We start from the raw sequence: 23,604 nt of genomic DNA, 5'->3' as shown, positions 1-23,604 counted from the left end.
TGCAATCCCAGCACTTTGGGAGGCTGAGGCAGGTGGATTAACTGAGGTCAGGAGTTCGAGACCAGCCTGGCTAACATGGTGAAACCTTGTCTTTACTAAAAATACAAAAATTAGCCAGGCGCAATGGTGGGTGTCTGTAATCCCAGCTACTCAGGAGGCTGAGGCGGGAGAATTGCTTGAACTTGGTGGGGCAGAGATTGCAGTGAGCTGGGATAGTGCCATTCCAACTCCAGCCTGGGTGAGAGAGAGAGACTCTGTCTCCAAAAAAAAAAAAAAAAACAAAACCAAGAATCATTTCTATACTCATTAAATTAATATATGTTAATGAAAAAATATTTTCCCTTTCCTATTTTTTTTTTTTTTTGAGATGGAGTTTCGTTCTTGTTGCCCAGGCTGGAGTGCAATGGCGCGACCTCAGCTCACCGCAACCTCCACCTCCTGGGTTTAAGCCATTCTCCTGCCTCAGCCTCCAGAGTAGCTGGGATTACAGGTGCATGCCACCACGCCTGGCTAATTTTGTATTTTTAGTAAAGGCGAGATTTCTCCATATTGGTCAGGCTGGTCTCCCTTTCCTAATTTATAGCAGCATATTTTCTTCCAAAGCCATCATATATATATATATTTAAACACATTATAGAAACTACACGACATAAAGGATATAAAGAAAGAAAATAATCAGAAATAAGTTAATTCAGATGTACATATTCAGAAAACAATATTGAGGTTAAAGAATATGCGACTTAAAAATCAATACAGCGTCCTTTTCGTTCCCAATCTCCATATCGGGTAGGTTCTGGGCCCCTGGGTCCACCTTTTTCTTTGGTCACTGGATTAACATCATCTGGAAATTCTAAGGAAAACGAGATATAAATAAAGCAGTTAATGGAGGCAGGAAAGGCCTTATAGTCAATTTTATTTAACTTATTTATTTATTAATTATTTTTTGAGACAGAGTCTCCCTCTGTTGCCCAGGCTGGATTGCAGTGGCGTGATCTGGGCTCACTGCAACCTCTGCCTTCTGGGTTCAAGTGATTTTCCTGCCTCAGCCTCCCGAGTAGCTGGGTTTACAGGCGCATGCCACCACGCCCAGCTAATTTTTGTATTTTTAGTAGAGAAGGGGTTTCACCATGTTGGCCAGGCTGGTCTCAAACTCCTGACCTCAAGTGTTCTGCCCGCCTCGGCCTCCCAAAGTGCTGGGATTACAGGCGTGAGCCACCGAGACCGGCCTATGGTCAATTTTAAAGACAGGTTGCTGATAGGCTAGATCTTACCAACCTGGTTACCATGCAGTCTTTAAATGAACTGTAAATGTGATTCTTTTTCCTGAGTTTGAGAAGAGAATACAGAGTACAAATTCATAAGACTTGAAAGGTCTTGAAATAAGATTACTTTGAAGGAGTCACTTTGACTTAATGCCACAGTTTTCTGACCAGTAGAATGGGGAGAACAATCATACTTCTCTCACTGTGTTGATAACTAAACAAGGTAATACATGTAAAGGGTTTAGCGTGGTGCCAGGTGCATAGGAATGTCAATTAATCTTAGCTAGAGAATTACTGTTCCTCATCACAGGGTTTTGGCTTCAGCAACTGGTTGGCTGGGACTGCCATCTATAATCATAATAGTAATTATTATTCTTAATACTATGTGTTCATAGTAGGAATCCCCATCACAAGCCAGGCTCAATTCTCAGCACTTTATGTATGCTAATCCATTTACTCTTCCTAACAATCCTATGGGACAAGAACAATTATTGTTCCAACTTTATAGATGAAGAAAATGAGTCACAAAGGGTTAAGAAAGTTGCTCTGTATCACATAGCTTCTAAGTGATAAAACTGAGTTTGAATTCAGACATCCTGGCTGCAGTCTTGTTCTCAGCCCATACACTGTACTGCTCTGTATACGGAAAAAACAGGAGAGGAACCAACTATTAGACAGAGCCCTAATTCTTTGTTTTGTTTTGTTTTTTGAGATGGAGCCTAGCTCTGTTGCCCTGCTGGAGTAGTGGAGTGGCGTGATCTCAGCTCACTGCACCCTTCGCCTCCTGGGTTCAAGCAATTCTCCTGCCTCAGCCTCCCAAGTAGCTGGGACTACAGGTGCACACCACTATGTGCCTGGCTAATAATTGTACTTTTAGTAGAGATGGGGTTTCACTATGTTGGCCAGGCTGGTCTCAAACTCCTGACCCCAAATGATCTACCCACCTTGGCCTCCCAAAGTGCTGGGATTACAGGCGTGAGCCACTGCACCTGACCCCTAATTCTTTTGTGTGTCTGTGTGTGTGTGTGTGTGATGGAGTTTCACTCTTATTGGTCAGGCTGGAGTGCAATGGCATGATCTTGGCTCACTGCAACCTCTGCCTCCAGGGTTCAAGTGATTCTCCTGCCTCAGCCTCTCGAGTAGCTGGGATTACAGGTGTGCACCACCATGCCCAGCTAATTTTTTGTATTTTTAGTAGAGATGGTGGTTTTACTTTGTTGACCAGGCTGGTCTTGAACTCCTGACCTCAGGTGATCCACCCACCTCAGCCTCCCAAAGTGCTGGGGTTACAGGCGTGAGCCACTGTGCCCAGCCGCCTGGCCCCTAATTCTTAAACTGTATCTATTTATTTATTTATTGTGGCCACTCTCCCAACACTTCCCATTCCTTCCCAGATTTACATTATCTTCAGCAATTATCACTAATTTAGTATATTTTTAAACTTTACTTTGATTATTGTCTGTCTCTCCCACTAAAATGTTAAGCTTCATTATGGTATAATTTTTTGTGCATTTTATCCATTGCTGTTTCAGTGTTTGGCTCACAGAGGATACTTAATACGTATCATATGAATGAATGAAGAGATTTATTTTCATCCTCATGGCCATCCTGTGGGCAGTTTCATTCATTTATTCCACTATTACTCCGCCAGGCCCTATGCTATGTAAAGGTGGGGTGAGGGATACAGTAGTGACCATGCAATAGAAGGCCCCTTCCCTCGTAGGGCTCACAGAGTACTGAAGTAGGCCAAAAAAAAAAAAAAAAAAAAAAGGCAAACAAATACATACAAGAATAACAAACTCTGGCAAGGCTTGAAAGGGAAAGTGCAAAGTGCCCTATCATCTCAGTTTCTTCTCATAAGGGCATTCTAAGGCAGGTGTTAGGAGGAAACTGAAACCCAGAGAGTAGAAGCCTCTGAGAGCTCCAGTTCAAACCCAGATTTGCTTTATTCAAACCCCATGGTTACTTAGGTCTCTCTTACATTCAATCCCTAGAGAAGTCAGTTATACTCCTGAGACACACACCAAAAGGCAACTAGACTTTTGGGGGCATGGGTGTCACATTCCCTCAAGGTGGGTATTCTCTGCTGAGGTCGTCATCATAGCTACTTAGAGATGTTGAAACCTGTTCTACTGAGGAAGCACATTGCTTGGACTCTGGGAGAAGGTGTAGGGGCCAAGGAAAAACATCCTCCTTGCCCTCTGAAGGTTTGCCAAAAATCAACTGACAAAAGACAAATTAACAGAAGAAAAGGCATACGGCTTTTATTTTATCCTGCATAGCACAGGGAAACTGCAGGATACCCAAACTATAACTCTTTAGAAAACTAAATGATCTTCACCAAAATCATAAAGCCCCTCTCTAGGCAAAAGAAAAAGGATACAGAATTTACCGTGAAAATTTTTCAAATATTCATTCTTTTATTCTTGTTATATTGTGAATAAACTCTCCCCCATACTCATCATCATTCTGTTTTCAAAAGAATTCCATGCTTTACTGCAATGCAAGGTGGCTTTTTCCTACTCTACGAACTCCCTCGAAGGCCTCTCTAATGGAAGTTCTTCTTTCTCACATATCTCTGTGGCTCACTGGATGTCTTAGCTTGAGCTGCCGTAACAAAATACCATAGACTAGGTGGAGTAAACAGCAGAAACTTATTTTCTCACAGCTCTGGAGGCTGGTAGGCTGAAATCAGGGTGCTAGCATGGTTGGTTCTCATGAGGGCTTTCTTCCTGGCTTACAGATGGTCGCTTCTTGCTGTGTCCTCACATGGCAGAGAAAGAGAGACAGCAAGCTTGCTGGTATCTCTTCTTATAAGGGCACTATTCCCACCATGAGATTCCCATCAGCTTTATTAAAGTATTGTCTGCTTATAATAAAATTCACCCATTTTAAGTACGCAGTTCAGTGAGTTTTAACAAATGTTGACAGTCATGTAAATAACACAAAGTGTGAAACAGTTCCATCCCTTAAAGATTTACCCTACTCTCATGATCTAAACCTAATTATCTCCCAAAGGCCTCATCTCCAAATACCATCATCTGGGGGGTTAGAGCTCCAGCAGATGAATTTTGGGGGAACATAATTCAGTCCACAGCACTGGGGAAGAAAGAACAGGTCAAGATGTCCCTGCTCCTCACTGCTGTTTCCAGCCTCTCATTCTAATGCCAGACCTCTACAGCCTTTCCTTTTTGGAATTCTATACCATTTACCTATCCAGTGCTTTTCTCTAGTCTTATAGTAAACTCAAAGATTCTTCTGTCTTCTTGGATGGGACCAATATCTGGTTCATAGTTTCATCTCTCTCTCCCTATCATCCCTAATATCGACATCCACATTAGTAAATCATCACACATCGAGGCCACAGAGGTCACCAATCTCTTTCCTGATGACTTTCATATCTACTTCTGCTGTCCACTGGACTTTATTATTTTTTGAGTATGTTCCTCCTCCAAATCCCACACTCTTTTGAGCACTCTTCTTTCTGACCACACCCTCGTATCTTTCCATGTCTCTTCTTCCTCACATTTGTTAACCTAATTTTTGCCCTTATAATAGCCTACAGTTTTCTGAAACTTTTTGTTCTCACCATTACCACCCTGGTTCCTGCTCTCAGTGTCCCATTTTAGAACTAATGCAACATTATACTATGTGAAAGGAACCAGACACCAAAGACTACATATTGTAGAGTTTCATTTAAATAAAATCCTAGAAAAAGCAAAACTACAGTGATAGAGAACAGATCAATGGTTGCTGGGAGGAGGTGGGGAGAGGATGAACTGCCTTGTACCTCTTTAGGGGACAGAACTATTTTACACTTTGTGTGGTTTCCATGGCTGTAAACATTTGTTAAAACTCACTAGCCAGGCGTGGTGGCTCATGCCTGTAATCCTAGCACTTTGGGAGGCCAAGGTGAGCAGATCATGAGGTCAGGAGTTCGAGACCAGCCTGGCTAACATGGTGAAACCCCAACTCTATTAAAAATACAAAAATTAACCAGGTGTGGTGGCAGGTGCCTGTAATCCCAGGGAGGCTGAGGCAGGAGACTCGCTTGAACCCGAGAGGCAGAGGTTGCAGTGAGCCGAGATCATACCACTGCACTCCAGGCTGGGCAACAGAGCAAAACTCCGTCTCAAACAACAACAACAACAACAACAACAACAACAACTTCACTCAACTGTATATTTAACATGGGTGAATTTTATCATATGCAGACTATATTTAATAAAGCTAATTAAAACAACCTCTATCCAAATACATTTCCTCACTGCTCACTGCATAAAGCCCTTACACTGTAATCTGGGATTTCAGGCCCTCCCAGATTTGAGCTGAACCTGCGTGTCTAGCTTTATATTCAATTAATCCAAGCCTGTCTAACCCACGGTCCACGGGCTGCATGTGGCCCAGGATGGCTTTGAATGTGGCCCAACACACATTCGTAAACTTTCTTAAAACATTGAGTATTTTTGTGTGATTTTTGTTTTGTTTTTGTTTTTGTTTAGCTCATCAGCTATTGTTAGTGTATTTTATGTGTGGCCTAAGACAATTCTTCTTCCAATGTGACCCAGGGAAGCCAAGAGATTGGACATCCCTGTATTAATCGAATACATATATAATTTACGCTGAAGCCAAAGAGGCCCATTAGCTGGGTCTTGTAAGTGTTAATGTTTTGCAGCCTCTTTCTCTTTGAGCATAGCTTTCTCCAGTTATTTTGAAACGTCTCCTCACCACATCTTATCTACTTATAAAAATTTTACTTTTCAGGCCAGGCATGGTGGCTCACACCTGTAACCCCAGCACTTTGGAAGGCCAAGGCAGGTGGATCACCTGAAGTCAGGAGTTTGAGACCAGCCTGACCAACATGGTGAAACCCCGTTTCTACTAAAAATACAAAAATTAGCCAGGTGTGGTGCCAGACGCCTGTAATCCCAGCTACTCAGGAGGCTGAGGCAGGAGAATCGCTTGAACCCGGGAGGCGGAGGTTGCGGTGAGCTGAAATCGCACCACTGTCCTCCAGCCTGCGTGACAGAGCGAGACTCCAACTCAAAAAAACAAAAAATTATTTTTCCTTAGACCCCAGCTCAAATGTTATCTCTTTTGTTGACTTTTCTCGATCTTTTTGTGTATCTCTCATGCTAGTTACCACATGATGTCCTGTTCATCGTTATTTACATTATCTCATCTTCCTTTCTTATTCATCTTTATACCAAGCAGAGTGCCTAGCTGCTAACATTTTCCTTTATGATCTTAATAATGAAATCTACTCTTTTCAAGGAGACAACCTACACAGTTTTCTTAGAATAAAGTACATACTAGAGGCGGGGAGACAAGACTAGAAGGAAGGAAACAAGGAAGCAGAGAGGCTTGTTAGGAGACCAGTGGAGCTAGAGACAGCTTGAATTTGGGCCTTACTGGTAGGATGAGTAAGAGGGAATAAATTTGAGAGATGTTAAAAGGGTAGAAGCAACAGGACTTGGTTAGTGATCAGTCACAGGAGATAGGAAGAGGCAGGAGTAAAAGATTATCCCCAGATTTCGGGCCTGGGTGACTTGGTAGATGGGGTGGACTGGAAATCCAGAAGGAAGAGGAGGATATGAGATCAGGCAGGTGGGAGGGCTGAAGGTGAGTTGGAACAATGGGTACAGGATGACTTTAGTTTTAGAAATATTAATTTTGAGACTTCTGGAATATGCAAAGAAAGATATTCAGGAGGCAAATGGAGACAGGGGAGTGATGCTCAGGAAAGAGGTCTGATTAGAGGTATAAATGTATGAATCACCAACACATAGGTGATATTTAAAATCATTTTAAGCTGGGCGTTGTGGCTCATGCCTGTTAATCTCAGCACTTTGGGAGGCTGAGGTGGGAAGATGGTTTGAGCCCAGGAGTTCAAGACCAGCCTGGGCAACATACTGAGACTCTATCTCTTAAAGAAACAAATAGAAAAATTAGCCAGGTGTGGTGGTGCATGCCTGTAGCCCCAGTTACAGGAGAGGCTGAGTAGTGAACCCCAGGAGGTTGAGGGTGCAGTGAGCTGTGATGGCGCCACTGCACTTCAGCCTGGGTGACAGAGTGAGACTCTGCTTCAATCAATCAAATCAATCAAATAATTTTAGGGAAATATGAAATCTCCCTTGGAATACTTAGGGGGCTAAGAACAGAGGCAAGGCAAATACCCACATTTAGGTGTTGGGCAGAGGCAGAGGAGCTCAAAAAGGAGCCCAGGAAGAAACTGGTGAAGAAATAGGGTGAGAAACTAAAGAAAGCATGCCAGGAATGGTGGCTCATACTTGTAATCCCAGCACTTTGGGAGGCCGAGGCAGAAGGACTGCTTGAGCCCAGGAGTTGAGGCCAGCCTGGGTAACATGGCAAGACCTCATCTCTACAAAAAAATTTTTTTAATTAGGTGAGCATGGTGGTATGTGCCTGTGGTCTCACTTACTCAGGAGACTGAGGCAGGAGGATAGTTTGAGCTGGGAAGGTTAAGGCTGCAGTGAGCCATGTGTTCATGCCACTGCACTTCAGCGTGGGCAACAGAGCAAGACCCTGTCTCAACAAAACAAAACAAAACAACACACACACACACACACACACACACACACATACACACACAGAAAATGAAACTAAGGAAAGCATAATGGAAATCAAGGCAGGAGATTTCCAGAAGCAACAGTTAACACTGTCAAAGGTTGTGGATTGTTCAAATAAAACAAGGACTGAAGAGTACCTGCTGTATTTGGTGATGTTTGTCAGAAATTTCTAAGGGATGGTAGGTTCAACATAAACTTGAGTGATACAAGACTTACGCTGAATGCCTACCATTATGTCAAATAGATGATTAGCTTTTGAAATGTGCTGGTTTTTGCTTTCTTTTTTTTTTACTGTGGTAAAATATACATAACATAATATTTCTCATTTAACCATTTGTAAGTGTACAATTTGGTAGTATTAAATACATTCACTGCCAGTAATATTTCTCATTTAACCATCTGTAAGTGTGCAATTTGGTAGTATTAAATACATTCACTGCCAGACACAGTGGCTCATGCCTGTAATCCCAGCACTTTGGGAGGCCGAGGTGGGTTGGTCACTTGAGGTCAGGAGTTCAAGACCAGTCTGGCCAACATGGTGAAACCCCATCTCTACTAAAAATACAACAATGAGCCAGTGTGGTGGTGTGCCTGTAATCCCAGCTACTCGGGAGGCTGAGACAGGAGTATTACATGAACCTGGGAGACGGAGGTTGCAGTGAGCCGAGATTGTGCCACTGCACTCCAGCCTAGGTGAGAGTGAGGCTCCATCTCAAAAACAAAAACAACAACAAAAATATATTCACAAGGTTGTATAACCATCACCACTATCTATACCTAAAACATTTTCATCATCCCCACAATGAACTCTGTACCCACCAAACAATGACTTCTTCCTTAGTCCCCGGAATCCCTGATAGCCTCTATACTTTCTCTATGAATTTGCCTATTCTAGGTACCTTATATAAGTGGAATCATATATTTGCCCTTCTGGGTCCAGCTTATTTCACTAAACATAATGTTTTCAAGGTCCATCCATGTTGTAGCATATATTAAAATTTAATTGCTTTTTATGACTGAATAGTTTTCCACCAGATGCATATGCTACATTTTGTTTAACAATTCATTTGTTCGTGAACATTGGGTTGTTTCCACCTTTTGGCTACTGTTAATAATACTATGAACGTAGTTACAGAGATATCTGTTCAAGTCCCTGCTTTCAATTCCTTTAGATACATACCTAAGAGTGGAACTGCTGGGTCAAACGGTAGTTTTATGTTCGATTTTTTGAGGAATAACCATACTGTTTAACACAGCGGCTGCAACGTTTTACATTCCCAGCAGAAATGCCTGAGGGTTTCAATTTCTTCACATCCTTCCCAACACTTGTTATTTTCCATTTTTTTCTATTATAGTCATCCTAGTGGTTGTGAAATAGTATCCATAGTTTTGATTTGCATTTCCCTAATGATAATGATGCTGATGCTGAGCATCTTTTCATGTGTTTGTTGGCCATTTGTACATTTGTATACCTTCTCTGGAGAAATGTCTACTCAAGTACTTCGCTATTTTTTATTTTTATTTTTTGTAGATTACTGGAGTTCTACACACACACACATACATACATATAATATACACATATATTTGTTATTTATTAATCATATCTCATTATTCATATAGCAAAAGATATAAGTTAAGACTCAAGTGCTTTGCTATTTTTGACTTTTTGTTGCATTATTGGAATTCTTTATATATATAATATGTGTACATTACATATATAAAGTGGTTATATTTATTATACCTCATTATTCACATAAGATCTTCTTTGATACAAATAACATAACCTTCTTTGATACAAATAACATCATTTATTTGTATCAAAGAAGGTCTCAACTTATATATTTTGTTATATGAATAATGAGGTATAATAAATAAAACAAACACAATCAAATACCTGTCAGAGTCTTGAAAATCTTTTTTATTAAGAAATCTACATGTATTGATGATCAATATGGTGATTTTACTCATTGTTGAAATATGCTTTATTACTATAGAATTTAAGCAATAACATATTTCTTTCCTTTCACTCATTTTCTCAATAGCTAAAACACTTTCCTTGATACGTCAAAAACTGAGAGGTGCTTTATTATACTTACTTTCCAGTGGTTCTTTCTCTAAATGGGAATCCTCTGGTGCATCAAAACGACCTTCTGGTAACTTCGGCTTCCTAAGGGACGGTTTGACAAGTTCAGACTTTCCTCCTTGAGAAGAACTTGTTTTCCTCAGAGAATGACACAGAAGGGGTGATCCTAGAAGAGTGGAGATAATAGAAAAATAGGAGCTGTTCATTTATTCCACTTTAAACATTTATAAAATTTTATTTATTTGTTTTTACTTTATACATTCACATTTCTCAAAGTTCAAAAAGTACAAGAGGACGTAGAGTGAAAATTCTTCCTTCCTCTCCAGCCATTTCCCTTCCTGGAAGACCACCAGTTTGAAAAGAAGGGCTATGAAATAAATTAGTTAATCGTTATCTATATTGCAGAAACTTATATTAAAACATTAATTCCTATCTGAAGCAATGCCAAAAAACCAGGAGTTCAAATATTAAGAGTAACTTAGTAGTACAAACTTTCCAATGACAATATTTAGTATTCAAATCTCTAAAAGTCAGAAGTGGCTACATTTAAATCCTAATCAAGGTCCTCTTTTCCTGTCAACTAAAACTTTAAGAATACATCAAGTTGGGCATGGTGGCATGCACCTGTAGTCTCAGTTACGCAGGAGGCTGAAGAGGGAGGATTCCTTGAGCTCAGGAGCTCAATTCTAGTCTGGGTAACATAGTGAGACCATGTCTCTAAAAAAACTTTGTTTTATGGGGAAAGAAGTCCCTACTTGATAAACAGTGCTGGGATAGTTGGCAGCTATGTGCAGAACAATGAAACTGGACCCCTATTTGTCACCACATACAAAAATTAACTCGAGATGGATTAAAGATTTAAATGTAAGACCTCAAACTGTAAGAATCCTAGAAAAAAACCTAGGAAACACTCTTCTGGACATTGGTCTTGGGAAATAATTTATGACTAAGTCCTCAAAAGCAACTGCAACAACAACAACAACAAATTGACAAATGAGACTTAATTAAACTAAAAAGCTTTTGTAGAGCAAAAGAAACTCTCAACAGAGTAAACATACAACCTACAGAATGGGAGAAAATATTTGCAAACTACACATCAGAGAAAAGTCTCATATCCAGAATCTATAAGGAACTTAAAACAACTCAATAAGCAAACAACAACCGCACTAAAAAATGGACAACAGACATGAAGAGACACTTCTCAAAAGAAGACATACAAATGGCCAACAAACATATTAAAAAATGCTCCACATCACGAATTGGTAGATAAATGCAAATTAAAATCATAATGAGAGACCATGTCACATCAGTAAGAATGGCTATTATTAAAAAGTTAAAAAACAACCGATGCTGGTGAGGCTGTACAGAAGAGGGAATGCGTATATACTGCTAGTGGGGATGTATCTTAGTTCAGCTACTGTGGAAAACAGTTTGGAGATTTCTCAAAGTACTTAAAACAGAACTATCATTTGACCCAGCAATCCTGTTACTGGGTATATACCCGAAAGAAAACTACTCATTTTTCACACCAGAAAGACACATGCACTTGCATGTTCACTGCAGCACTATTCACAATAGCAAAGACACAGAATCAACCTAGGTGCTCATCAGTGGTGGACTGGATAAAGAAAATGTGGTACATATATACCATGGAATACTATGCAACCATAAAAATAATGAAATCATGTCCTTTGCTGCAACATGGATGCAGCTGGAGGCCATTATCCTAAGTGAACTAATGCAGGAACAGAAAACCAAATATTGCATATTCTCACATATAATTTTCTAATTCTATAGAGTGAAACACTGGATACTCAAGAACATAAAGAAGGCAACAATAGAAACTGGGTACTACTGTCAGGGAGGGAGGAAGGGGATGCAAGGGTTGAAAAACTAACTTTTAGGTACTATGCTCATTACCTGGGTGATGGGATTATTCGTATCCCAAATCTCAGCATCACACATATACCCAGGTAACAAACCTGCACATGTACTCCCTGAATCTAAAATAAAACTTGGGATTTTAAAATGTACTGGGTGTCTGCAATGCGTAAATAAGATCATTTTCTCTCTAGTTTCTAAAGAGAGTTTAACTTTCAGTGCTATGAAAGTTATCCAAACCCTCATTGAGATAATATTCAGCAAGGGCAAAACCACCGGGAAAAAAGTGATCTCAGTGTTAGGGGTTTCCAGCTTCCTAAAGAATTTGCTTTAGAAGCAGATAAATTTGAGTACAAGTTCTAGCTACACCTCTGTGGCAAACAGAATAATGGCCTCAAAGATAATCAGAATCCAATACCCAGAATCTGTGAATAGGTTTGGTTACATGGTGAAGAATTTTGGTAGCAGACAGAATTAAGGTGGCTAATCAGATGACCTTAAAATAGGGAGATTATCCAGTATTATAGGGTGGGTCAATGTAACCACAAGGGTCCTTTAAAAGGGAAGACAGGGTTGGAAGACAGACCAGACCCGATGTTGCTGGCTTTGAAGACGTAGGAAGGGGGCAAGCCAAGGAATGTGGGCAGCCTCTAGAAGCTAAAAGAGAGAAGGAAATGGATGTGGCCTCCAGAAGGAACACAGCCCTGCTAACTCCCTGGTTCCAGCTCAGTGAGACCCCTTCCAGACTCCTGACCTCCAAAACTGTAAAACATGTTAAGCCACTAAATTTGTGGTAATATGTTATAGCAGCAATAGGAAACAAATGCAACCACTTACTAGGTGTTGGATGTTGGTCAAATTACCCTTTCTGTTTCCTTCCCTCTAAATAGAAAAATTACAGTACCTATCACATGAGATTGCTGAATAAATGGGACAATTTATGCATTTAGTATAGTGACAAACAGTATTTATTGTTATTTTGATGGAATTATCTGTAAGCTCTTGACAGCATTACATATTAGCATGTTTTTTCATTACACATATTTTTCTCATATTCTAGTCATCACTACATAACCCCACCTTGTTTAAAGAAATAGACACAAATACATATGCATACAAGTGGTTAAGATAAATATGTGTATGTCTGTGTATGTGTACACATTGAGCAAGTGCATCAATAACTTGAGCCTAACTCTGGGATGTATAAGTTAATTTGTGTAAGGGTTTCTGGTGAAGAACAGAAAACTGTATCTTGGGGAAAGCGAGGAGGAGCAAAGTGTAAGTTGGAGAAACTGGTCCCTAATATGACCTTGCAGACTTCTGAAGGACTTTATCTATAGAAAGAAGGTTTACAAGGAAAAGTTGAAAGACCAGTTTTCTCAAGGGACTCTAAAGGAGGCCATTGGAAACAAAAACAGAACTATTTTTGTAGTCAGGTAACAGTGTGACAGAACACAGGGGAAGATAATGCCCCTCATTTCTGTACAAGATAAGATGGGACACTGTGCTCCTTGGTACCTGCAGGCTTTACAGCTTTTGACACAAGTGTGTGCACATCAGCCTGCCAGGGGTGTTGGTAGTGAAGCACATACAAGTAGCTTCAAAGGCAGACCAAAAGAAACAAGGGCGTGTCAGATGAGGAGCTAAGCCCAAGGACCACTCCTGTTAATTCTGCCTATTAAATAGTGGGTGTTGAGCAATAGTAACTGTATTCATGTTAGGATTACATTTTGGCTATCAGCAGACTTTTGACTACCTCGACTACACGGGAAATAGCTGACAAACTTAAAACAAAAGTCTCTTTTAACAACATCATGAAATAACAACCATAAAGCCCATCTCTTCTACTTCAAGGGGTGGTTTGACTTTATCCAAACCTATTTAGAATTGTGTTTACATGGACATAATAGACAAGAAGAAAACCGTCTAAAAGAAGAAATAATAAAAGCAAAAGAATGACTCTCTCTCTCTCTCACACACACACACACACATATACAAAAACAACACACAACTCAAAACTTTCGTCTCTGGTAATTCGATAAATCAGAAATGCCAAAACTCTACAGCCATAAAATACCTAAAAAGGTAAAACAAAATCAAACATCTTCTAAATCAGAGATAGAACCTTTACGAAAGTAAATAATGATAAACTGAAAAGACAGTCCAGTGAGGTAAACACAAAGTGAAACGGGTACACTTATTGTCTTTTTCTTTTCTTTTTTTTTTTTGAACAGAGACAAAAAAAAATTAGCCACCACACCCAGCTAAGTTTTTGTATTTTCAGTAGAGATGGGGTTTCACCATGTTGACCAGGCTGGTCTTTTTTTTTTTTTTTTTTTTTTTTCCAGACAGAATCTCACTCTGTCCCCCAGGCTGGAGTGCAGTGGCACGATCTCAGCTCATTGCAACCTCCACTTCCAGGGTTCAAGTGATTCTTGTGCCTCAGCCTCCTGAGTAGATGGGATTACAGGCACCCACCAATACGCCGAGCTAATTTTTGTATTTTTAATAGAGATGGGGTTTCGCCATGTTGGCCAGGCTGGTATCGAACTCCTGACCTCAAGTGATCTATCTGCTTTGGTCTCCCGAAGTATTGGGATTACAGGCATAAGCCATGGTGCAATGCCTTCTTGTGTCTTTCTTGCCTAGATCTTAGGATACAGAGCTTTCAGGACAGCAGGGAGATGACAGTCTCTTAAACTCAAGCAAAATAGAAAGCACAGGAGAAGCCAGGACTCATGGAGGCTCACATACTGAGAAAAGAAAGTGAACTGAAGATTTTTGTTGTGTTTTGAAACAGGGTCTTGCTCTGTTGCCCAGTCTTGAGTGTAATGGCAGAATCATGGCTCACAGTAGCCTTAATCTCCTGGACTCAAACCATCTTCCTGCCTCAGCCTCCTCAGCAGCTGGGACTACAGCCACGCAACACCATGCCCAGCTAATTTTATTTTTTGTAGAGATGGGGGGTCTCACTATGTTGCCCAGGCTGGTCTCGAACTCCTGAACTCAAGTGATCCTCTTGCCTCCCAAAGTGCTGGGATTACGGGTGTGAGCCACCGCACCCAGCTGAAAGATTTAAAACATAGATAAAAACCACCTGGGGGATTTTGTTAAAATGCAGATTCTGAGTAGTTCTAGGTGGGACTTGTAATTCTTGCATTTTTAACAAGCTCCCGGGTGATAATTATGATGCTGTTCCAAATAGCAAGGAACTAGAAGAAAGACAGTTAAGGAAGAAAAAGTGTCTACTTTAACCTTGGTTCTGAGTGAAGATGTGAAAAGTAGAAGCCCCTCTGAGATTCTGAAGCCACTGGCTGACCCACACCCGTGTTTAGGCCTAACTACACACTAGCTGCATCTTCCAAAAATCCCTAAGCATCTTTTTTTTTTTTTTTTGAGATGGAGCCTTGCTCTGTCACCCAGGCTGGAGTGCAGTGGTGTGATCTCAGCTCACTGCAACCTTCACCTCCCGGGATCAAGCGATTCTCCTGCTTCAGCCTCCCAATAGCTGGGATTACAGGCATGCGCCACCATGCCCACCTAATTTTTGTATTTTTAGTAGAGATGGGGTTTCACCATGTAGGCCAGGCTGGTCTCGAACACCTGACCTCAGGTGATCCACCCGCCTTGGCCTCCCAAAGTGCTGGGATTACAGGCATGAGCCACCATGCCCGGCCAGCCTAATCATTTTTCATCATCTCTTTTTGCTTAATTACTTTCGGCTTTGCAAAAGTTTTTTTTAGGCTGGGCACAGTGGCTCACACCTGTAATTCCAGCACTTTGGGAGGCCAAAGTAGGAAGATTACTTGAGGTCAGGAGTTCCAGACCAGCCTAGCCAATAAGGTGAAACCCCATCTCTACCAAAAATACAAAAAATTAGCTGGGCGTGGTGGTGGGCACCTGTAATCCCAGCTACTTGGGAGGCTGAGGCGGGACAATTGCTTGAACCAGGGGAGCAGAGGTTGCCGTGAGTGAGATCACGCCACTACACTCCAGCCAGGGAGACAGAGCAAGACTCTGTATTAAAAAAAAAAAAAAAGAAAAGAAAAGAAAAAGAAAAATTAGGCCACAAAACAAAGAAAGAAAAACACGGAAATTCAGAAATAACAAACCTAAAACTCAATAAAAAGGCCAAATAGCTGGCCGGACATTGTGGCTCACACCTGTAATCCTAGCAATTTGGGAGGCTGAGGCGGGTGGATCACCTGAGGTCAGGGGTTCAAGACCAGCCTGGCCAATCTGGTGAAACTGCATCTCCACTTGAAATACAAAAATTAGCTGGGTGTGGTGGAGGGTGCCTGTAATCCCAGCTACTCAGGAGGCTGAGAATCACTTGAGCCCAGGAGGCAGAGTTTGCAGTGAGCCAAGACTGTGCCACTGCACTCCAGCCTGGGCAATAGAGTGAGATTCCGTCTCAAAAAAAAAAAGGCCAAATAGCAGAATAAATACAATTGAAAAGAGAATTTATGATCTGGAATGAAGTTTCAAAGAAATTATACAGAAAAAAGCATAGAGACAAATGAATAAAAATAATGAAAGATTAGCTGGGCATGACTGCATGACGGTGGTGCCTATAGTCTTAGCTACTCAGCAGAAGGCTGAGGCGGGAGTATGGCTTGTGTCCTGGAGATCAGGAGCTATGACTGCACTACTGCTCTCTATCCTAGGTGACAGGGCAAGACTCTGTCTCTCAGAAAAAAGAAAAAAGTGTTCCCAGAAGTAAAGTGGGAGATAAGAATAGAGAGAAAATGCTTTTACATACTGACTATACAAAAGTCTTTATACGTTTATCAAAATCAAAATCTTTATAGGTTTTATCAAAATCAAAATCCCACCCAAAATACACATACTTGTGCATGCATGTGCACACACACACAGACCCACGAGTCTGAACAGAGGAATGTAACTGTATCAGTAATTATAAGGGTAAAGAGACTATTAGTCTGCAAAACAACAAAAACCCCCATACAAACAAACCGGAAACAAGCCATATGCTGTTTATGTGAGATACACCATTTGCATGTTTAAAAAAAAAAAAAACACAGAAAATGGAAAAATAAGATAATAAGAAAAAAAGGAATAAAAGATAACATAATTTACAATGTAAAAATAACTTTCAATATAGTCTTCATTTTTTAATTGATAAATATTATATACATTTATGGTGTACAGCATGTTTTGAAATATGTATATATTGTGAAATAGCTAAATCAAGCTAATATATGCCTTAACTCACGTATCTATCAATTATTTCTGATGAGAAAACTTAAAATCTACTTTCAGCAATTTTCAAGCATACAATACATTAACTATAGTCACCATGTTGTACAATAAATATCCTTTGAATAACTTATAACAAAGAAGATCAACAATAAACAAAGGTTGGTGCTCTGAAAAGACTGAAAGTGTTCCAGCCTGGCCAACATGGTGAAACCTCGTCTCTACTAAAAACACAAAAATTAGCCAGACATGGTGGTACATGCCTGTAATTCCAGCTACGAGGCTGAGGCAGGATAATCACTAGAACCTGGGAGGTGGAGGTTGCAGTGAACCAAGATCGCACCACTGCGCTCCAGCCTGGGCGACAGAGCAAGACTGTCTCAAAAAAAAAAAAAAAAAAAAAAGACAGAGAAAGACTGAAAGTGTTGTAAAACCTTTGGTAAGGCTACTATAAAAAAACAAGAGAAAGCAAAATAGATAATATGAGAAAAGGGGAGTACATAATTATATGGAGAGCAGAAAATTAAAAAAAAATACCAGAAACTTGATGTCTATATATTGTAACAATACAAAATGGAAAAACTTTCCAGAAAAAGTTAACTTACCAAAACTGATTTAAGAGGAAACCTGATAAATATAATAATAACCATTGTAGAAGTTAAACAAGTAATTTAAAGTCTTCCCTCGAAGAGAAGAGCAGGTCTAGACAGTTTTGCAGTTGAGTTGTAACAAACCCTCAAGGAACAGAAAATTCCAATCTTCAACAAAATCTAACAAAGAAGGGAAAAGGGAGAGTAGAATCCCCAATACATTATATGTGGCTAGAATAACCTTAATATTAAAACCAGGGAAGCCCGGGCCTGGTGGCTCACACCTGTAATGCCAGCACTTTGGGAGGCCAGGGCAGGCATATCACGAGGTCAGAAGTTTGAGATCAGCCTGGCCAATATGGTGAAACCCTGTCTCTACCAAAAATACAAAAATTAGCTGGGTGTGGTGGCGTGCGCCTGTAATCCCAGCTACTCGGGAGGCTGAGGCAGAAGAATAACTTGAACCCGGGAGGCAGGGTTTTCAGTGTATAACAGAAGAAAATTACAGGCCAATTTCTAAACAAAATATAAGCACAACAAATACAACATTATATTTAAAAATACAATCACCATGATCCTTTGGAATATTTTCCAGGAATGCAAGTGATTCACTATCAGAAAAATCTGTAACTTACCACCTCAACAGATTAAAGCAGAAAATGATAAACACCTCAGTAAGATGAAGAAAAATCAATTCAGTAAACTTCAAGATTTATTCATCATTAAAAATCAAATACAAATACATAAACAAAAACAAAATCCCAAAACTCTACATAGAAAGGGACTTCCTTAACCCAAAAAGGGTATAACTGTAGCTAATACCACATTTTTTTTCATGTTCCATGAAATTTTATTTCACAAAGGCTTGGACTCTGAAGACCCACAGTTACGGATTATTAAATCCAGTAAGTAAATTTAAATCCAAAATAAAGAGTTTTAACAAAAACATAAGATGGTGATTTTTTTATTTAAAAGAACAGAGTTATTTGGGAGATAGCTAGAACTCTTCCCTGAGGATTCGTTTATAAAACACGCCTTAAAAGTTATTAGGAGATGGTGACTTAAAAAAAAATGCAGCAATTTTATCTAAATGACTGCAATATCACACCTTAATGATAAAATACAAATGCATTCCCTTTATAATCATAAACAAGATAAGTATGCTTGCTGTCATCACTTCTAGTCAACATGGTGCTAGAAATCTCAGCAAAGAAAGAAAAACAAAAGAAAAAGATATAAGGATTAGACAGGGAGGGTGGGGGGGGCACGGTGGCTCATGCCTGTAATCCCAGCACTTTGAGAGGCCGAGGCGGGTAGATCACTTGGTTAACATGGCAAAACCCCATCTCTAAAAATAAAAATAAAAATTAGCCGGGCATGGTGGTGCACACCAGTAATCCCAGCTACTCGGGAGGCCGAGGCAAGAGAATCACTTGATCCCGGGAGGTGGAGTTTGCAGTGAGCAGAGATTGTGCCACTGCACTCCACCCTGGGTGACAGAGCAAGACCCTTTCTCAAAAAAAAGGATTAGACAGGGAGAAACTAGACTGTCACCATTTGCAGATGATATGAATGTCTACGCAGCAAAGTCCCCAAAATCTGCAAAGTAAATTATTTAAATTAATAAGGTAATTTAGATACAAAATCATTAAGCATCATGTTTCTGTACATAAACAACAGTCAGAAAATAGTAAGATTTATTACAAAGTTATGGCTAGAGTTATCAAGACAGGTAGTATCAGCAAAGGAATAGACAAATAGGTCAATGGGACTGAGAAAAGAGCCAAGAAGTAAACGTATGCATATATGTATAAGTAAACTTGATTTATGATGACTGGCATTATATCAGTAGGGGAAAGGTCCTATAAATACATGAACCTGGGACAAGTGTTTGATATGAAAAAAAATGAAAACTGGTTTCCTGCCTCACACCATACACAAATATCAATTCCTGGTAGAATAAAGGCTTAAATGTGAAAAGCAAAACTGTAAACCTTGAGAAGAAAATACAAGAGATTATGTCTATGACTTTAGGGTACAGAAGGGTTTCTTAGACAAGACCACAAGGCAGTAACAATAAACAAAAGGATCAAGACAAAATTTTACAGATAAAATTATAAACATCTGTTTATTAAGATACCTTTTATATTGAAGCTGCATGATTGCACATGCAGACCCATTATTCTATTCTGCCTAGTAGTGACAGAAACAAACCACAAATTGAGATATTTGACACTTACATAACTAAAAAAGGTTTAGCATACAAATACATGTAAAGAATATAAATAAGAAGCAATCTGTTAAGAAAAAAGGCTGGGCGCGGTGGCTCATGCCTGTAATCCCAACACTTTGGTAGGCCGAGGCTGGGAGATCACCTGAGTTCATGGCAAAACCCTGTCTCTACCAAAAATACAAAAAATTAGCTGGGCGTGGTGGTGGGCGCCTGTAATACCAGCTACTCGGGAGGCTGAGGCAGGAGAATCGTTTGAACTCAGGAGGCAGATGTTGCAGTGAGCTGAAATCTCACCATTGCACTCCAGCCTGGGCAACAAGAGTGAAACTCCGTCTCAAAAACAAAGAAAGAAAAAAGAAAGAGGTATTTCACAAAACGTTAATATTTGAAACGATGTTTTACTTCTTTAATCAGAGGAAAGCAAAATCACAATGAGGTGTCATTTCATTACCCTATAGGCAGCCAAAAATTAAAACCTAAGGCAAAATTAAGTTTAGGCAAGTTTGTGGAACAACAGGAACTCTAATACACTGCTGGTAAAGTGAAAATTGCTATAGAATTAGAAAATGCCGTTACACCTTGGCATCATATTGTAACATTGAAAAGACCTATACCATACTCCAGGAATTCCACTCCTTCCACTAATGCACAAATAAGGTACACAAGAATGTGTAGCAGCCAATCCTGGTGTTTCTGGAATTACCCAAATGTCCTTTGAGAAGGGCATTGGAAAATGTATCATATGTTCACACAGTTGAATGAATAACTACAACCTCAGACATCAATGTGAATCAATCACAAAACACAGTGTTAGCTGAAAAAAAATCAACAATATGAAACCATTTCTATAAAGATTAAAAACATCATTACACAGTTGTATCAGGAAGCAGCAAACAGAGACCTCCTTGGCAATGGAGACTATTTCTTAAATTGGAGGTTGAGTTCATAGATTCTGGTTGTGCTTCATAGCTTACATGTGTGCTACATAGCTTACACGTGTGCTACGTGTGTGTGTATATATATATATATGGAATAATTCATAATTGTTTAAAACAAGTTAAAGGGGGATGTTGAATGAACCCTTCAAAATTTTAACATTATTACCTTGAGGTTCGGATAATGTGGGACTTTCACTTTCTGTATTATTCATTTCTGGACTATTTAAAACTTATACAATTAAGTAAAATGTTTGTATTTGGGGAAAATGATTGCACAAAGGAAAACAAATTGCATAGAAATCCGGCGCCATTTGAGGGCAATAATTACTGTTTTCAACTTACATAACTTCTCCAGGTGTCATACATTAAAATTACGTTTTGCGGGCCGGGCGTGGTGGCTCACGCCTGTAATCCCAGCACTTTGGGAGGCCGAGGCGGGCGGATCACGAAGTCAAGAGATCGAGACCATCCTGGCTAACACGGTGAAACCCCGTCTCTACTAAAAATACAAAAAATTAGCCAGGCATGGTGGCGGGCGCCTGTAGTCCCAGCTACTCAGGAGGCTGAGGCAGGAGAATGGCGTGAACCTGGGAGGCAGAGCTTGCAGTGAGCCGAGATCACGCCACTGCACTCCAGCCTGAGGGACAGAGAGAGACTCCATCTCAAAATAAATAAATAAATAAATAAATAAATGAATAAAGTTTTGCATAGTCTGGGCTGCTAACTGTATTATCTTGAGAAAAATTTCCAACAACCATGGGTTTAAAAATGTTGGTTTTACTGAAAGCATGAATGCTTTTTCTACACTGACAATTCCTGGCTTCATCTAATTTACGTTATACTTATTTGACTTTGGCTCACTTCTGCACTTTTCCCATTTTTAAAAGATAAACTGTAAACTGCCACAAATCCTTTTCTGCTGGAGCCTGGACCAGGAGCGCGGATTCCTGTAAATAATGATGTAAATAAGTAAGTGAATCAATGACTCCCATTCCCAAAGGGCCTTCTTTTCCATTTTTCTCAGGGGCATCAAAGTGCGGTGTGCCCTGCGAGCTCCCACGGGAACAACCCGTAACGTCTGTGGTCCTGTTGGGCCACCGCGTGCTCGGTAGGAAGCGGACGTCCCGGGGGCTGAAAGGGCCTTAGCGATCTTCTCGCTTTAGTCCCACCCGAGACCCGGGGCGCTGCAGGGACCTGCCCAGGCCACTGGGTGGGCGGCTGGTCGGGAGAAGCTGGGCAGCCCCTGGCAACACCGAACGGCCAGGACACACGCGGCTTCCTCCGCGGGAGGCGCTTCTCTCTGCGCCTGGGCCTTCACGACCCCTCCCGCGACCGTGGCCCCGCGGCCAGGTGCTTACTTGCCGCTCTCCACGCCGTGGCCGAGACCGAGCTAAGCAACCAAGGAAGCCTCGATGGGGTCATGGCGCCGACTCCCCGAGCCTCCGCGCAGGCGCAAAGCAGTAGGGGGAGGAGCAGGCGGCAGGATCCGGAGCCTCCCTGCAGAGGGCGGGGCCTCCGTGGCCGGCTTTAGAAAAGGAGTTAGAGGCATGCCTCGGCTCTTTGGCCAAGAGAGACCCAAGCTACCCGGTGTTAAAACGCCAAATCGTGGCTGAACTTAGAAGAGGGAATAATTCCGTTCCGTTCATGCTTGTCAGTCTGAGCCGAAAGGTCCCGTGGAAGATCCCTTTTATAGTTTACAAAGATTGAGCGCCTTTTACTCTCTCACTCATGTAAAAGCTTCTTATACCTACTTCTCCCTATTTTGTGTTTTAAATCTTTGTTCAGTCAGCTCCCAGTTCGTCCATTCTGACCGACTAACCAGATGATATGAAAGGCGACATTTTTGAATGAGGTGCAAAGCAAGAAAAGGCTCTCCATCCAGGCTAGGATCCAGTGCAAGGAGCTCTGCCACTTGACCCTTACATCCCACCAGCTCTAATAGCGTTGAGTGGATGTGGCAGACCTGGATGCTTTGTGCAACTCGTGGAAATCTTTACAGAATCATAGTGAAGGCCCCCAGAATTCTGGAATTTTGTCTTTTCTTTTAAAGAAAAGTTTCTGGCTAGGTATTGCGCCTTGGTAGTGTCTGACCATATGACATCAAGTGGTTATACGATCGAAGCTTCTTATCATGAACTGAGAATTATCTGGTTCTCCTAGATAAGGAGATCCTTTTACGAAGTGAAAGTGGGCCGGGCACGGTGGCTCACTCCTGTAATCCGAACACGTTGGGAGGCCGAGGGGGGTAGATTATCTGAGGTCAGGAGTTTGAGACCAGCCTGGCCAACAAGGCAGGCTCTACTAAAAATACAAAAATTAGCCGGGCGTGGTGGCACATTCCTGTAATCCCAGCTATTTGGGAGGCTGAGGTAGAAGAATCGCTTGAACTCGGGAGGCGGAGATTGCAGCGAGCAGAGATCGTGCCACTGCACGTCAGCCTTGGAGACAGAGCAAAACTCCATCTCAAAAACAGAAAAAGAAAAAAGAGAGAAAGTGGGATACACAGAACTGGGCCAGAGTCAAAACGGAAACAGTTTTCATTTGTAGGGAGCTCACAGTCCTAAGGTCATGCTTTTGACCTTTAGTTTATATCCACAGTTTAATAATGAATTCCTTGTGACTAGACTGAGGAAAAAATTCAAAGTCGGATGATGGCTTCGCTCAATAAACTGGCCCAGCTGGCAACTGACTGCTTTTCATATTTAGAGCCCCACTTAACAGAGGCCCTGAAGGAACAGAACAGGGAAAAAAAATTCTTTCCAGCATGCATAACTTAGCTTATTTATGTATTTCATGTTTTTACAGGC

The 23,604-nt window shown here is 40.9% G+C and overlaps 1 protein-coding gene across 1 annotated transcript; it reads right to left on the bottom strand.

Moving 5' to 3' along the window:
* Positions 1-483: 483 nt before the first annotated feature.
* Positions 484-22,261, bottom strand: SDHAF4 (succinate dehydrogenase complex assembly factor 4). Its single transcript, XM_054492382.2, has 3 exons — positions 22,156-22,261; positions 9,949-10,101; positions 484-850 (listed from the first exon to the last, which is right to left on the bottom strand). Exons 1-3 carry the CDS (start codon positions 22,217-22,219, stop codon positions 741-743), a joined length of 327 nt encoding a protein of 108 aa, XP_054348357.1. The 5' UTR covers positions 22,220-22,261; the 3' UTR covers positions 484-740.
* Between the last annotated feature and the right edge of the window lie 1,343 nt (positions 22,262-23,604).

This window comes from Pongo pygmaeus, chromosome 5 (genome assembly GCF_028885625.2).
Source record: "Pongo pygmaeus isolate AG05252 chromosome 5, NHGRI_mPonPyg2-v2.0_pri, whole genome shotgun sequence".
Lineage (NCBI taxonomy): Eukaryota > Metazoa > Chordata > Mammalia > Primates > Hominidae > Pongo > Pongo pygmaeus.
The sequence above is the reverse complement of the archived record's forward strand: the minus strand, read 5'-3'. Positions and strand labels throughout refer to the sequence as shown.

Excerpts from the sequence above, each read along its gene's own strand:
- SDHAF4 (XM_054492382.2), bottom strand. The coding sequence starts at position 22,219 with ATGACCCCATCGAGGCTTCCTTGGTTGCTTAGCTCGGTCTCGGCCACG. Across the intron at positions 10,102-22,155 it reads CACGGCGTGGAGAGCGGCAA|GATCACCCCTTCTGTGTCAT; the intron begins GTAAGCACCTGG and ends CCACTCTTCTAG. Across the intron at positions 851-9,948 it reads AGAGAAAGAACCACTGGAAA|AATTTCCAGATGATGTTAAT; the intron begins GTAAGTATAATA and ends CGTTTTCCTTAG.